This window comes from Scaptodrosophila lebanonensis, unplaced genomic scaffold (assembly GCF_003285725.1).
Source record: "Scaptodrosophila lebanonensis strain 11010-0011.00,11010-0021.00 unplaced genomic scaffold, SlebRS2 tig00001412-arrow-pilon, whole genome shotgun sequence".
Classification (NCBI taxonomy): Eukaryota; Metazoa; Arthropoda; class Insecta; order Diptera; family Drosophilidae; genus Scaptodrosophila; species Scaptodrosophila lebanonensis.
This window is the reverse complement of record NW_022060739.1, coordinates 504,536-520,934: the sequence shown is the minus strand read 5'-3', so window position 1 is coordinate 520,934 and position 16,399 is coordinate 504,536. Positions and strand designations below refer to the sequence as shown.

Below are 16,399 nucleotides of genomic sequence, written 5' to 3'. Positions count from 1 at the left end.
CTTTAGCTGGTAATTATATAATTTGCAGTTGCTTTACTCAACAAAATCAGTACTTTTATTACATTTTATTGAATAATTTTTAATTATCCTAGTTTTAGCATTATCATCGCTTCAGTGGTAAAGTAAATATATTTTGTAGTTTATTTGAATAGCGTATTTAATGAAAAATTGTTTGAACAGAATGACTCTTTATCATCATGAATACATACGTCCGTTCAGGTGAACATTAACCGACAAACGGATATATATCTATTTATATATCCGTCTGGCCATTCGTCTATTTCATGGAGATATTCATTAATTTATATGTGAACCTACAAGGTGTGTTCCAAAGTAAATAGGACTTTAAAAAAAAATAAAACAGAACAAATGGTTTTTTCGGCAAAATCAATTTATTTTATTCAAAATAGTCTCTTTCTGCTTCAATACAGCTTTTTAGCTTTTAGCTCATTGGCCGGTATGGCCGCCAGAATGCCGGTGCAAGCCTTTTGAATGGCCTCTACGTCTGCATAACGCTTTCCTTTCATGGGCAAATGCATTTTTCCGAAAAGGTAGAAGTCGCACGGTGTCATATCAGGTGAATACGGCGAGTGGTTAATGGTTAAAATGTGATTTTTGGTCAAATAATCGGTCACAAGCGTCGATCGTCTGACCAATTTTTGGTCGTCAGTCAATTTGTGCGGAACAAACCGTGCACATACCTTTCGTAAGCCCAAATGTTCGATCAAAATGCGATAAATCGATGTTTTGGAGATGTTCAATGATGATTTCGGCTGATTTTTGATGAATTCACGCACAGTTTTGATGGAATTTTCGGTGATCACGAATTTTGATTGGCCCACATGTTGATCGTCATTTATGTCCTCTCGATCACTTTGAAAACGTTGAAACCACTCGTGCACTCTGCTACGGGATAGGCAATCATCGCCATAATTGAAACGATTCGGTAAAAGTTTTACCAATTTTAAAACAAAATTTAATGTTGCCTCTTTGTTCGAAGCTCATTTTCGCACCGATAACACAAACATACTGACACTTAAAACGCAATAACTTCACTTCCAATCGATGAAATGTCATGGAATTCTCACTGGACAATCGATAAAGATAGCAGATTCTAACGCACCAGTCTGCGCTACCCACCAGGGAGCGCTAGATTCAAAAAGTCCTCTTCACTTTGGACCGCACCTTGTATATATTCGACTATGGGACTATAATAATAAATTAGATATTAATCAGTAGCATATGATATTTCTCGCCGAGTCCATAGAGTCCAGCACAAATGTAGGCTCTTCCAGATTTTTTAAAAATGATCTTTTAACCAGATTCTCGGATCAATGACTTTTCCATTCTTTTAATTTATCTCTAAAGAAAGCCTCACGAATCATTATCGTTGTAGTCTTTTATGTTCATTTTTCATTTTCTCAGTTACTTTCCAAACTCTACGCAAATACAAGTTATGCTCTTTCCATAAAGTTCTCCCAAATTATTTAAGCAAACTCCTCTATTCCAAATGCCATAACGACTGTGCTTAGTAACTAAACTAGAATGTAAAACAAGCGGTCTTTAAATTAAATTTGTTGTCAATAAAAATTCAAAAATTTAAAAAAGGTTAGATCCAAAGTTGACTCCGCAGGCCAACGGCGCTTTATGCCTAAATGCCAGCGCTTATCTCAATGAAAATCCACAAGGACCTCATAAATATGTTTGTTGCTATGTTTGTGTGTGTGTGTGTGTGTGTGTGTGTGAATGTGAATGTGTGCGAACTGAAGCGTTTGCTGTGGTCACACCATGCCATAACATTGACTCCCTATCCTTCGCTTCCTCAACCCTCTCTCTGTCCTCCTAATTCTGTATTCTCTACTCTCAGTTGGACTCTGTCTCTCGATGTGAGTGTGTGTTGGTGCGCGTCAAGGCGACAGATAGTTTCAAAAGTGATTTGGGTACACTTTTGGGATTTGTTGCGGCTGCTGCTCCATGTGGCTGGTCAACTGATGGCATATTAAATTAAAGTGCCCAAACAGCAACAGCAACAACAACAACAGCCAACAACAGCAAAAAAGTGTCACTTGCAAGTGTCAAAGGTGCTGCTTTTTAAATTTAACCCAACAACAACAACAATAACAGAAAACATGAACATACAAAATTTGTGAGGGTTGCCTCCGTCCAAAAGTTTACATAAAAGTTAGATAAGGTTTCGTCCTCTTCCGTTCATGTTCTACATGAAGTATGGCAAATTATACAGCAACAACAACAACAAAAGCAAAAACATAATGTTAAATTGCATTATGTATTTGACTCGGGCAAGCGGAGGAGTCAAGAGCTTTAAACATAAAATGCTTGATAATTCAACAAAGGCCTTGATTATGACTTTCAGCTTAATTAAGAGGCCAATCAAACATTGGTTAAATAAAAAAACCACTTCACAAAAATAATTTGAACAATTTAATATGCCAAACACGGCCTTAATTAAAAAGCGTAATTAAATTAAGAGGCGGCAGCTGCGGTGCATATGGTGGTGAAGTATAGAGAGAGAGAACATTTTGGGGGCATGCAGCATAAAATGCAATGACTTGCGGCATATGGTGGCAATACAAGAGCCAGCTCATATATAGTGTGTGTACAGATTTTAATTGTGTGTGTGTACATATGTGTGTAAATGTACAGTATGAGCACATAGGTGAAGGAAAGAGATCTTAATACAAGGTATTTATTTCTCTTTTAATAAATTAGCTTAATAATTTTTCAGAGATTTCAGAGATTGGTGGCATTGTTACTTTTCAATTTGTGTCCCACCTATGTTACAACATTATTCAATTTATTTGTTATTTTTCCATTTATAATATCAATAGATGTAGAAATGTATCAAAAAAATGTTGAATGGCTCGACAAATCAGTGGAAATTAGAAAAAAAAATGCAATTTGACAAAAGAAATAATATTCTAGGGCGCTTTAAAAAAGGATTGTCGGCGATTCTTTTGAAAGTTCACACAAAAAATGTTTATGTTTTTATTTATATGTTTTATTAGACTTTACTGTAAACGTGTTTACACGAGTACATATGTGTTGGTGTCCTCGTATGTGTGTGTGTGTGTGTACTTGTGCTTGTATGCTGTGTCATTGAAGCCATAAATTTTGTGGCAAGTGCAGCAGCCATTCATGCTGCTTCTGCTGCTGCTCCTGCTGCTGCTCTTGTTGTATATGTTGTTGTTATTGTTTTTGTTTTTGTGCAGCAGCATGTTTTGCTGGCGATACTAGTTCATAAAACATTTCAACTGAATGGCGCACAGAAGCATGCTACGTACATAAAATTTATAAAACAGGATAGACTGCAAGTTACATGAACAGCAAAAACAATTTGCCAAATGTATGTTTTATTTTAATTTAAAACAAATTAGTTGCATGTTTAGACACGTGATTTATGCAATTGGACACGCCTCCAGCTGCATAAAGACCCCTCTCCATGTCGCACAGCAATTGTCGCCCAATTATGTCAAATTAAATGCACATCAAATGTGGTCGACAACTTTAATCCAACGACTTGACAGGCACGTAGCTATGAGAGGATGAGGTGAGCAGCCAAACACAAACGCTTCCTTCCATCTCGCCGCATTGTCACAAGGAATTAAAGAATTTCAGGAGGGCATGGGTATGGGAGTGGTTATGGCTTCGACACTTGAAAGCGCATTATGCAAACTATATGCGGTCATTTGGCTTGACTAAACGCACTCTCTATGTGTGTGCCATTATATATGTACTATAGATATATGTGTGTGTGTGATTGTGTCTGTGCATATTGACTTGGCTTTCAACGCAACTGAGCCGCAAAGTCAATTGTATGATGAGAACGAGCATGACAATGACAACGCCTCCTGCTCGGTCAGCGGAAATGAACGGATGAGGCCGTGCATTTGTCTGCCTTCACAGCTATCCCTAACCTCTCCCTCTCTCTCTCTCTCTCTATCTCTGCCTCTGCATCACTTTTTCACTCTGACGTTGATTTTTCATTTCAATTTTCTTGCCTTGCTGCTGACTGCGGCACAACGCTTTGATTGTAAGCCACATATGAAGGTCCCCCTCTGCCAAGCAGTTGCTAGGCTACCAGTGTCCATTTCATTCCTCACCACCATGCGAGCGCTGATTCAGAAATATTGGAAGGAGCAATCCCTAACTTTCGAAATTAATTAATTAAGCTGAGTGTTTTCTTAAAAGAAAAGAACATTCTCAAGCGATGGCGGTTTTATTTGTGTTAGCCACAAAATGGGTGGATTGTTGTATTTTGAGAAAAATAAATACATACATATATGCTCTATATGATTTGGCCTTAGGCGCAAAGAGTGTTTCAAAAATATCTTCCATCCAAATTCAATTCCGGTGTCGGGAATTATTTTTCGATTGGTTTCAAATTTCTCAGCTATTGGAAAGAAATTTGTTTGAAAACACTAAGAAAAAAATACATTTTCCATATGAAAATAGTCGTATTAACACTAACTTAACTTTTTTTCTCAACAATCTTCATAAAAAATATTTAGCACTTATTTGTAAATATATTATTAAATTAGCTTAGTATTAAATTAGTTATAAAACTAGTTTTCTCACCCAGCAGCAACACAGCCGAACAATAAAAATGCGAACTTAGTCCTAATTGAATATTATATATTTTTGCAAATTAAATGAGAGTCAAAAATAAAACTTTTATTTGATGTAATTCTTCAAATAAGTGCCAATAAATTGTATATTATTTTTATGCATTATTTATTAAGATTAAAGATAATTAAAAATTGTTGAAAACTCATTTAAAGCCTACTTGAAATTCTGTATTCATTTCCATTCCAATCTAACAACATCTGTAAGCACAACCCCTAATGATTCATATTAAATATAATCATATACATCATATAACAATGCTCATCGATTTAGGAGTTAATATATAGTTGATAAGTGAATTATGTTCCAGTTCAATCATTTGTCAGACAGCCCTCGCACAAATGAGAGTGTGCTCATATGTGTGAGAGGATGTGGGTGTGTTGTTGCCCCATCTCCATGTTTGTTCATTTGTCTTCAGCTTCCATAGCTCGAATCCATGCGCTGCTTCCTGTGCTTAATGTTTACATTGCGCTGGCCGCATATAAATCCAACTGCGAGCTATGTATTCAGTTAGTCAGTCAGTCAGTCACTATGGCAGTTCCTCCATCTATCCAGTCGTCTAGCAAGTCGGCTGCTAGGTAAGCACACAGTTTGCTGCTCATTGCTTCGGCCCGAGTACAGTTAGCAAAATGCGTTTCATTGTAGTCGTATTTGCAGAGGGCTTTAGCTAGCCATGCACGTGGATGTAGGTGTGGGAGTGGGTGTGGGTGTGGGAAGGACGCATCTATGTGCGTGTGTGTGCGTTTTAGTTTTCTCAGTTCCCACTAACTGTTGTTGATACTGTTTCCGTTTGTCTAAAGCTCCATGCGGCACTTAAGTGAACTTTAAACACTTTTATTAATGGCATATTATGTAATATGCGTGCCAAACGCGACTGTGTGTGCAAGTGGAGTGGCTCTGAAGAGGCTCAGGGTTGTGGGAGAGGATGGAACTGGAAGGGTTGAGGGGATCAGCCAACTTTTCAACATTACTAGCTGCAAATGGGGCGACTGTTTGTCCCTTTCTTCCACTATCTGTGTGCAAGCTTGTGTGTGTGTTTGTATGTGTGCGTGTGTTGGCAAATGTTTTAATTAAAGTGAAATTGAGTATTCTGAGTGGCAGCGCCCCAAGCTCTCTATCCCAGCCTCAGTCCACCCAACCAACGACTTTACTGCTTTTTATTCAGCCCCCATCCCCCTAGGATCGTTCTTTCAACTGCTTAGCCAGCTGTTACGCATACGCATCGTAAAACTTTATCATGCCCTTTTGCCTTTTTTAATTGCTGCATTCCGAGCAAGCAAGCGAGCGAGCGAGCGAGTAAGCGAACGAAAAGGGGCTCTAGGCTCTGGGCAAATACTACTTGCCATTTATATTACGCATACGCAACGTTAGCAGTTAATTTAAAAATGTTACACATACGAGCACACTGGCTTTTTAATGAGTTGTCATTGGGCCTTTAAAACCCATTCAAACATGCGCTGCATCATCTTCGAGTGCTCAGCGAACTCGACACACAAACGGCAACTGTCGTAGCTTTTATCAAGTTTCATCATCATCATCACCATCATCATCTTCATCAACATCATCATCTTCGATATTGCTGCTTTTGTTTCAACTTCGATTGCCGTGCAATTGTTCAATATACTCTTGAGCTCTATAGCTCGCAGTGTCTCTGTGTATCGCTTATTCTGCCGTTTATAGCGCAAATATTTGTCACAGCCGCCTCATCGTCGTGGGCGTCCTTGTAGCCATCGTCATTGTCTTTTTCATTGACTCAATGCGCTTCACAATACAATATGTGTATTGTATTTCTGGATTCGTTGTTGCTGCTGCAACATCTTGTTAAGCGCATAAACTGCCATATGTTTACCAAAAACAAACACTTGCACACACGTACACATACTCGTACTTGTATGTACAGAAAAATCAACCACAAAGCCGTTTACGCGTGCGTTTTGGCTCAGTTACAATCTTTAGCTTTGTCTGCAGTTACTTTGGTGTAAGACTAACAGCGCACTAAAGACTTACGGCATTATGGCAGGCAACAAAAACAACATCAGCTGCAGGAACAAGGAGTACAACAACATGTGCAAGCTGAAACATGGCCATAGCAGTTCAAAAGTCTCGGCGCATGTCAGCAACACATTACACGGCCGAGCTTGTATAAACGCATACAAACACAGTCAAACTTCCAAAACTTTAAATATCATTCTCAAACTATTCTTGCAACCAAATAAAAGAAGATAAGGCTGTTCTAAAAACAATTTACTGTCAGTGGATAAGCGATAAATTTGTTAGAAAGCGACTATTATTTTCGAATGAAATATCGAAGCTGTGTCTAAAATTGATCAGCAACTCTTAAAGAAGTCCTGGATGGCTCTTGGATTAATTTTCAATATTTGGTTTATCCAATGATTGAAAACTACAGATAGATATACCTAAAGCCTTGCGACAAAAGCTTGTAATTCTGCTTTCAAAGAACTGTCGCTGTAAGAAAATGATTGAAGAATTCCTTAAACGTTGTGTATGTAATAGAAATTTTGATTTATAGAAGAACGATTTATGGCAGCTTGACTGTAGTTGATTTTGCCAGCAATTGCTGCATCTGTTGTTGTTGTAGTTGTAGTTGTTATTGCATTTGCTGTAATTGTTATGAGCAAAAATTACAACTGCTACGGCCCACAACATACGGAGAAAAAGGAGCTGGCTGTTGTTGTGTTTATTGTTGGTGGTGGTTTAAAAAGTAATATATTTTACAACAGGCAGTCAGCAAAGAGCAAAGGCGAGACTACATATTATATTTATGCCATTATGCCACACAACAACAGGAACAACAACAATGGCAGCAACAACTGTTGTTAAAAGCAGAAATTCGCATTAAGCTGAAAGAAAAGCAAAAATGTAGGAAGCCGTCTTTGTGGGCAAGGGCAAGCCACAAGTAAGCGAACATATACACACACACACACACACTCACAGTACATACTTGTTTTAAGTGTACACGTATGTTTGTAGTATGTGTTTGTTTGTGTGTTTACCAACATACATTAGTTGTCGACTGACTGGCAACATCTTCCTGTTTACTGTTGCTGGCGCGTCGCTTCTTGGCATCGGCGTTGTAGCATGAAATCTTTTTAAAAACACACACACACACATAACAGTAGCAACAACAACAATAAAAAATGCCATAACTCCTGACTACGCACAAAAGAGCTCTACACTTTAGATGAAATAAATAATTACGACATGACGAGGCCAAAACACAGACAGAGAAATATAAATAGAAGTACTATATATAGTAGGTAAAAAGTCAGTGATCTGGACCGAGACTATACACAGCCAAAGGCAAAGCCAAAGAAACGACAAAGTGCATTAGAGCTCCGCTCGTTTTGGTCTCGTTTTGTTTCAAAACATCGACCTCAGGCTTACACACGCTCAGAAAGCCGACAAATGCAAAACCACAACAACTGCAAACAAAATAAAACTCATGCCAAAACTAAAAGTTTTGTGTTATTTCGACGCGACTTGACTTCATTGCATACAGCAATGGCATCTTTGGACTAAGCAAAGCGAATACATACAGTAGATATCACTTAAATGAACATTTTGGAAAACGTGACTGCAAGCTTAATGCACTTTCTGCACTTCACATTCACTTCTATCGGCGATTTTGTTGAAAGACGCATTTTTGTTGCAGAAACAGACGAGTATGAAGAACTATTCATTTTTTTCATTTGAATTTTATGTTTATACAATAAAGATAGGCGAAGTTGTTTTAACTAAAATGCTCTTCATCGATTCAAATACGAATAAAACCTTCTTCAACTAGCCCATACTTGTCTTTGGCAACAAATGACTTTTGATCCTTTTTCGAAGTTTTGTTCAGTATTAAAGCAACGTAACTATGAAGGATTCGGCTTAAGTATTTTATTGTTAATTTAGTATATTCTCTGATATACGTAACAAATTCTTTATATGTTATTTATATTTATATATGTTATTTATATTTATATCGTTCGCTGAAAAGTGTGATGGATCATCAATTTGTTTTCTTATAATACTATGAAAATCGAGTAAATTTTTGTTGTAAGACACAGTAAAAGATATGTAAATGCTGCACAAAATAAGACACATTCTTTAATCACACTTTTCAGACATTTTTAATTGCATTAAAATTATAAAACTGCATTATTGATTAATGCTCAATGATAAATACCTCAACATGAGGAATTCCCAATTTAAGCAGGATCTGTTAAAATTTATTTATAGCATAAATAATACAAAGTTTGTTATTTAGCATATTCCCATTTGGAACTTAATATAAGTTTCTATTGAAAGCCTAAAGGCTTCTAACAAGATAAGAAGCCTAGCCTATGATTCGTAAAACTTTTTGCTTATGTATTCATCACTCATTTCTCTTAGCATAGTCTCTTTCAAATCATTAAATCACCATCAATTTCATTAAATTTAACAATTTTTGGTGAAATTGCAGACTGAAAACTAATTAGAAATTAATGCTCTTACGCTATTTTCACTGTATTTCACAGAAAGTGGTTGTGTTATGAATTTTGTAGCATAATGCCTACAAAGTTTGGCAAGTTTTTGGCAACAATTGAAAAATTCATAAAGCCCGAGAAACTGTGCTCAACACTTTATGGCAACATTTTCTCATGTGTGTGTGGCTGTGTGTCGGTGTGCAGTAGCGTGTGCGTCTGCGTGTATGTGTATTCTGACCACAGCTCTAATGACGGTTAATTGTTGCAGGGCACACAGCCGCACCCACCCACACCCAACACGCACCACACACCACACCGCACAAGTTGTTTGTGTTGCTTGTGCGCTTTGTGCTATGCAAATAGGCCAAGCTAAATTACAGTTCAACTGCCACTGAGCCGGCAATGCTTGTAAAACTGCATGTGCAAAAGTGTTGGCTAGTACATCCATAAATTCCATATGTTCCCAGGGGCAGCCATCTATATACATATATGCACATATATGCATGTGCAAACACTTAGTTTGCATTTTTAAAATCTATTAGCGTTTGCTTGTTGAAATAATTGTAAAGTGCATTTCAAAAAATAACACAAAATGTATGCAATTTAAAATGAGAGTAAAAAGCCTAGCCACAACATTTTTTTGTTCCTCGCTCTCTCATATTTATACGAGTACATGTTAATTTGTTGAGCAAAAAAAGCAACAGTACAAGGGGTAAAAAATCAGCTTGAAAAATTTGCTTAAATAAAATAAATGAAAACTATGAGGAAATGCATAAGTAAAATATGCGACGGCTCCGGGCGCAGCACGCTTGCAATTATTTGCATAAAAATATGTAAATCGCTAGCTGCTAAAGTGTAATTCACCCAATTCTCAATTTGCTTTTGCTTCCCCTTCCCTTCCCCCGGCTCGGCTTCGCAAACAAACGCGTTCGCATGAAGCTTTTTTTGCGCCCGAATCACATTTCAACATTTTTGTGGCAAGTGAAAACAAATGCAAGATTTGTGCAAACAAAGTCTGGGCCATAATAAGTTTTCATGCGCTTTGGCGCCCGCCCTCCCTCCACCGCCACAACAAATGTTAATTGCAATAATATGCTGCAAAAACTATTTTATCATATTTCAACTACAAGCTGCAATTCAACTGTTTATTTTATAAAAAAAAATCTTCAACAATAACTATATTGTTGGACAATGGAATTCAACATACCCAAATAGTTGATCCAATAACAATATATAGTAGAGAGCTAGGTGGGAATAGTGTGGAGATGAGAAACACATTCATTGCTATTACTTGTATTTTCTTTCTGTAAAAAGTTAAAATATTAGCAGGAAAAATACAATCGCTGTGAGGTAGATAGCAAGATAGGGAAGACTGGTAGAGTAGTTATACAAATTAAAACTAAGCGATGTGCGCAAGCAAATAAAACATCCTCCCGCGTACCCTTCCATTCGTCCTGCAGACCACACTCAGCTCAATGGCGCAGCGGTCGTTGTGCAGCATCCACTCGACCATTTGCTCCATTTAGTTGCAGTGTAATAGAGACACAAGCACAAACACAAATGCACACACCCATTCATACACGCTATTGATCTGCAGTCTAAACTGCGAGCTTAGTTTTATTTGTTCAGTGCTGCTAAAACTGTAAGCGACCGCAATGCAACTGCGAATACTTGTACAACGTTCGCTACATTTTAGTTTCATTTTACTCTCAAACATTTATATTTTTAAACAGCGCTATACAGTGAGAATTACTCGAAAGGAACTCTAATATACATGGCTGATTCAGTTAATGGACTCCAATTAATTTGATTGCTAAAGTCCAAAAATGTCTGGATTCTTTAAAACATAGATCAATCAAAAGAATTGCATGCATTGTATATGAAGTGTTAGATGGACAAATTGGCAACTTGTGCTGATACTTGTGATTTCTTTAAGCCCTCATATTTGTTTCGTTTATTCGATGAATGGATATGAATCGATATTAAGCTGCATTATTTAATTACATCTTGCGAGCTGCTCCAAAAATGTATTTAATTGATGTTTGAAGAACCAAAGAAATGAAAATAAAATAGCTTATGAATAAAGTGGAAAACTTAAAGGTAAAGGTAAAAAACCATTACCATTTCCTTCTCCTGGAGAATATTGTTCCTCAATGTACATTTATTTTCCAAGGCACTTTCCATACGATCAATAAGGAGAAATAGTTTTCTATCCGCTAATAGAAACCAGTCGTAAGCAAATTCAATCAATTCAGCTTATGATTGATTATTGTACGTTACTTAGTTTTGTTTAAGCAATGACCACAGTGCCTGTGTATTATTCATGCTCTGCTGTATATGTATGAATGTACTCGTATATATGCAATTTCTACAAATTTACAATATTTTTGTATTGATTTGAATACATAGCGCAGTGCTCGCCGTCCGGTTGCCAATCGTCGTTTTGTGCACCAGTTAATAAAATAAATCAGTACAGGCAAGGCCCGCAGCAAATATTGCACAAAAAAGTTTTGATGGTGCTGTTTCATTTTGTTTTGTTTACTTTGTATCCTGCGCTTTAATTAAATGTGTGCGCTATAAATGAAATTGCACGAAAAGGCTTTGCAATAAAGCCGTATTGAAACTCGTTGTTAAATATTTCAGTTATTTTTAAAAGTTGTACAAATTGCCCAATGATGAGAACATCTAGTTAACGTGCATTTTAAAACGCGTTCATTCAATTTAAATATCCACTTGGCCATCCATTTGAATGATTGAAAATTATTTAATGTAAATTGGTTCATAAATTGTGTTCAAAAACTGATACAGTTACTGATTTTGGTTAACGTAAACCCAAACCAACCAAACATGCAAATAAAAATGGTTAACAAGCAGCGAAAAAATGTTGAAAGTCTTAATTCACTGCACACTAGTTTAATTATAAAATACAAGGATTCATAACCCAAATGACTTCAGGTACTTGTATATTGAAATTTTTCACATTACACCTGCTGACCTACAAATTCGATCATATATTATGCACGTAATCGTTTTTGTTGTAAATTTCGAAATTTAGCTAATATGAGATGATCGCATTGTAGTTATGAAACATTTCACCAATTTCGTATGCTATTTTTAATCACAATTGTGGAATTTAACGCTAATAATTATAGAGCCGTGCCCGCATGTCTTGAATAGAACTTCCAAAATGAAAATTTGGGACTTATACGACTTGCAAAACGTAAATTTTTTAATAATATGAAGCTGCTTTACTTTGTCTATCCTTCTTGATAAGGTCGGAGCGCTGGGAAAGTAAAAAATTGTGTATTCGAGCAAAGCTGATCTACATATTCGCATGAAATATACCAATATGGCTTCGGAATATGTATGCGGGCGAACGAATTCACTTTACTAACCTATCCTAACCCAACATACTATAATATGTAGCTCGATAGCTAACAATTTTCTAGTGATCCCTAATATGTCGTGAAACGGCGAACCCTCTTCAACTAGAAGTAAAATCCTTTGTCCTTAAAAAGGTTTCATTAAGAAAAGCGCCAACACTATATGGAGAAGTCGGTTTAAAAAAGAGCCGATTCTTTAACAATAAAATCGATAAGTACATTTCTGGAATAGAAACACAAGACGCACAAATTTAAGCCAAGGGGACCTCGGCTGATAAAAACGTTTCCGACTTTGGAACACTCCTAATAAATTCACTGGTTTTCTTTGTTCAAATTTGGGCAACTGACCCTTTCAATATTTTGTACAAAATAAGCTAAATAGATTTAGATTTTACTTGCTAAAACCCTGAAAAATGTCAGAAGTTTTGACTTTCAGAACATAGAACGACCAATAGTCCTATACATTTCAAAGTAATCCCATCTCTATTTACTTTACCTTTGTTGAACAAACTTGAAACAGCCTTTTATGTATTTTTTAAAAGGATGCAACTATTTTCTTTAATTTTAGGCATGCGATAAAGTGAAAGACGAAAACCTTTCTTTAAGAAGAATTTAATGGCAATAAAAGGCGCATTTATTTTTAAAGAAATTTTTAAATTTATATATTTAAGATAGAGTTTTGTCGCTTCATTGTCGCTAACACTTTCGTTTCCCCACTCGTCTACTTGCAGCTCCCTTCGGACTATGCTTGATGATGCTGCTGCTAGTTTTCTGCAGTGCAGTAGATGCCAGCGACTCGTTGGACACACGTGAAGGCGTCGATCTCGTGCTCAAGTGCCGTTTCACCGAGCATTATGACTCAAATGATTTCACCTTCTATTGGGCGCGTTGGACCTGCTGCCCCACATTGTTCGAGAACGTGGCCATCGGCGATGTGCAGCTCAACTCGAATTATCGGTAAGTGCAATGGGTTGATAAATCACACAATCAGGTTGAAAACAACACCAACAGCAGCAGCAGCAGCAACAACACCAACAACAACAACAGCAATGACATAAATTCAGCTGACTGCTCTTGCAAATTGCGCTCGGGGCTGTCAATAAGAGAAAGTTATCGTTGTTAATGTTTTTGCTGTTGTTTGCACTGTATGCTATGGCAGCGCACATTTATTTAATTGCCTGGCTGACACTCATCGCTCGTCGATTGGCCGCCGTTTATTGATAAAAGATTAAAGATGCGTTCGTTGCCTTGCGTTGCTCTCTGCTGCGTCGTGCCGCGCTGCGCTGCGATGCGTTCAGCTGTTAAATTTATTAAAATTGCCAACGACTCGACGTCGTCGTTGCCGTCGCCATCTCGTGTACATCATTAAATGTTCATCTGGCGGGCCAACGATAATTCATGGGCACGCCCAGGGGCGGTAATGTAAACAGCAATGGCAACAACAAGATGGAGAACGTGGCCATCAGACGCAGCTGTTGCTACTTCTATAGCGATTGCTGCTGCTGCCACTCACAGTTCAAAGAGAAATTATTGTTATGCCTGTTATGGTGCTGGTGCTTCGCAGCAACTGGCAACACATTGCGTATACGCAACATTATATTGAGGCGTTCGACTAGGCGAAGTAGGAGGCATAAGGAAAGTGGTGAGTGGTGAGTGGTGGCGGAGGGAGCACGCTTTAAACGCAAATGTTTCGCTTGCCAGTCAGCCTGCGTCGCCTGCCATTTATTTATTAATCATAATAATCATTTTGTAGCGTATTTTAAGCGTGAAAAACATTCAATGCGGCGTATGCCGCAAATCGTTTGGAAAATTTCAAGCGCCATACAAACACTCCCACACACACACATACATATATATAGACAGACAAATGGCTACACAGATGAGAGCAGCACAATAAATAAATGACGCAAATATACGGGCGCAAAATGTGTTGGTCGCAACAACAACAACAACAGAAAACTACAACAACAATAGTGAGGCAGTGAAAATAAAACAAAAAATAAATATCTATTATAAAATTTGTTAATCGCGCGTTAAACAATTTGCATGATTTATATGACAAAAAAGCGTAACTAATGGATAGTGGGAGTGGCACTGTGGTGTAAGCCTTGGACTCCATAAAAAATGGTTGAAAAATGTTGAGAATATAACGCAGGATTTAAACATCTTTAAGCGTAAAATAGTAAATAATTTGAAAAGAAAACGAAATTCTAGCAAATATTTAAGTAATATGCACACTAAATACACAAGAGATAGATGTCCAAACTAAAATACTCTGGTGTGTTTAAAAAAACCCTTTAAAATGCTGTCAATTTATTAATGTAACTGTTAAGGGATCCTCAATCAAGCACCATTCAAAGTAATTAGAGTCGTAAGGAAGCCCATTAAAACTATGCACTTTTTTAATATGCAGCAGTAATTATACATATAAATTATACTTAGAAATATAAAGCATTATATAGCAATTATTTATATACAGCACATATAATATCAAATTAGTAAATTATCTTATAGACGATTAGAGAAACATAACAAGTTTACAAAATCATAAAAACAGGTAACAGTAAACGAAAAAGCTAATTATACGTTGCTTAAAAGACAACATAAGGAAGCCAAAGGAAGCTGCAGAGTGACTCAACAAAAGTCTCTGCAATAAAATTACTTTAAGAAAAATCCAAAAGCAAATGGCAGCAGCTATTGAAATATTGACGGCCATGCATTAAAATGATCAAGATTCACTGCCCCATAAATATTTTAAGCAGAAGTATAAGGCAGAAGTGGGCCATGACTGATTGCTCCACATATATAGTATAGTGTACTCTAAAATTTGAGGAGAATCCTTATTGGCTACAAAGGCTTTCATATAAATTTGAAAATCAAAAGCAAAAACAAAATGGCGCCAGCCGCGCATAACTAGAATATGTATATATGCGTATTTACTTATAAAAAGAGACATGAGGACACATTTTCAATTTCTGTAGCATACATTTAGGCAACAACAACGCAAATGGCATATGAAACGTCGCTGCAAAAGTAGGAGCAACGGGAAAAGCAGGAGGCAGCAACGGCAGGGACATCGGCAGAAGCTGCAAAAAGATGAATTGTTTTTTAAATGAATTCAATAAAGCATGGCCGGTGCGGAATCCCGACGCACAACAACACAACAAATCATACAAACAAGAGGAGCAACAACAACAACTAGGCTTAAAGAAGACATTGAATGGGACACGGGAAAACGGTAGCTGTTTCAGGGGACTGGGTATGGGGCGTACTAACACACAAAGCTCTCACAAACGACACAGTCGGCGCGTTTCGACTTCAGCTTATTTGCATTTCAATTTGCATAAGTGAAGCGCTCTCACTGATAGATGTCTGTATGGCATTATGTGTACGTGTGCGAGTGCCTGTGTATGTCTGCTGTTACGCCTACGTCGCGTCAGGGGCGTAACAATGTCGGCACTACACATAAGGCGTGCCATCAAGTTCGGCAACACGTGCTGCCAGCTTTTTGATGTATTTGTGAGCGGGCCCACAAGGTAAAGGTTAAATGCTGACCCACATATCCATACACATACATACATAAGTGAGTAGTATGTGCTTTTGTATGCCCCTCGCGCGCCGGTCGCATAAATATGTAATGGCAGAACTACAACAGAAGTTGAAAAGCTTTTGGAGGCGACCATTGATAACAACAGACGTTTGCATAAATAGAAAAAATTATTGCGCGCATCCATCAAAAAGCAAGTGAACGGAAAAAAAAAATGGTGTCAGCTTGCCATGGCAGCAATGGCAGCAAGAGAAACAACAACACCAAAAATGACAACAACATCAATTTAGATCAAAAAGCTAAATTGTGCTGCCAGCAATTTCGCTAGTCTACGAAATGTTCAAGTTATTTGT

General features: G+C 37.4%; 1 protein-coding gene across 1 annotated transcript in view; it reads left to right on the top strand.

Annotated features, from left to right (window-relative positions):
• The window catches only part of LOC115631125 (Down syndrome cell adhesion molecule homolog), a 109,059-nt gene that overhangs the window by 42,748 nt on the left and 49,912 nt on the right, over positions 1-16,399 (top strand). The window contains exon 2 of the mRNA XM_030527792.1: positions 13,231-13,456. Coding sequence (XP_030383652.1) covers positions 13,231-13,456 — 226 coding nt within the window. The remainder of the gene's footprint in view (positions 1-13,230; positions 13,457-16,399) is intronic.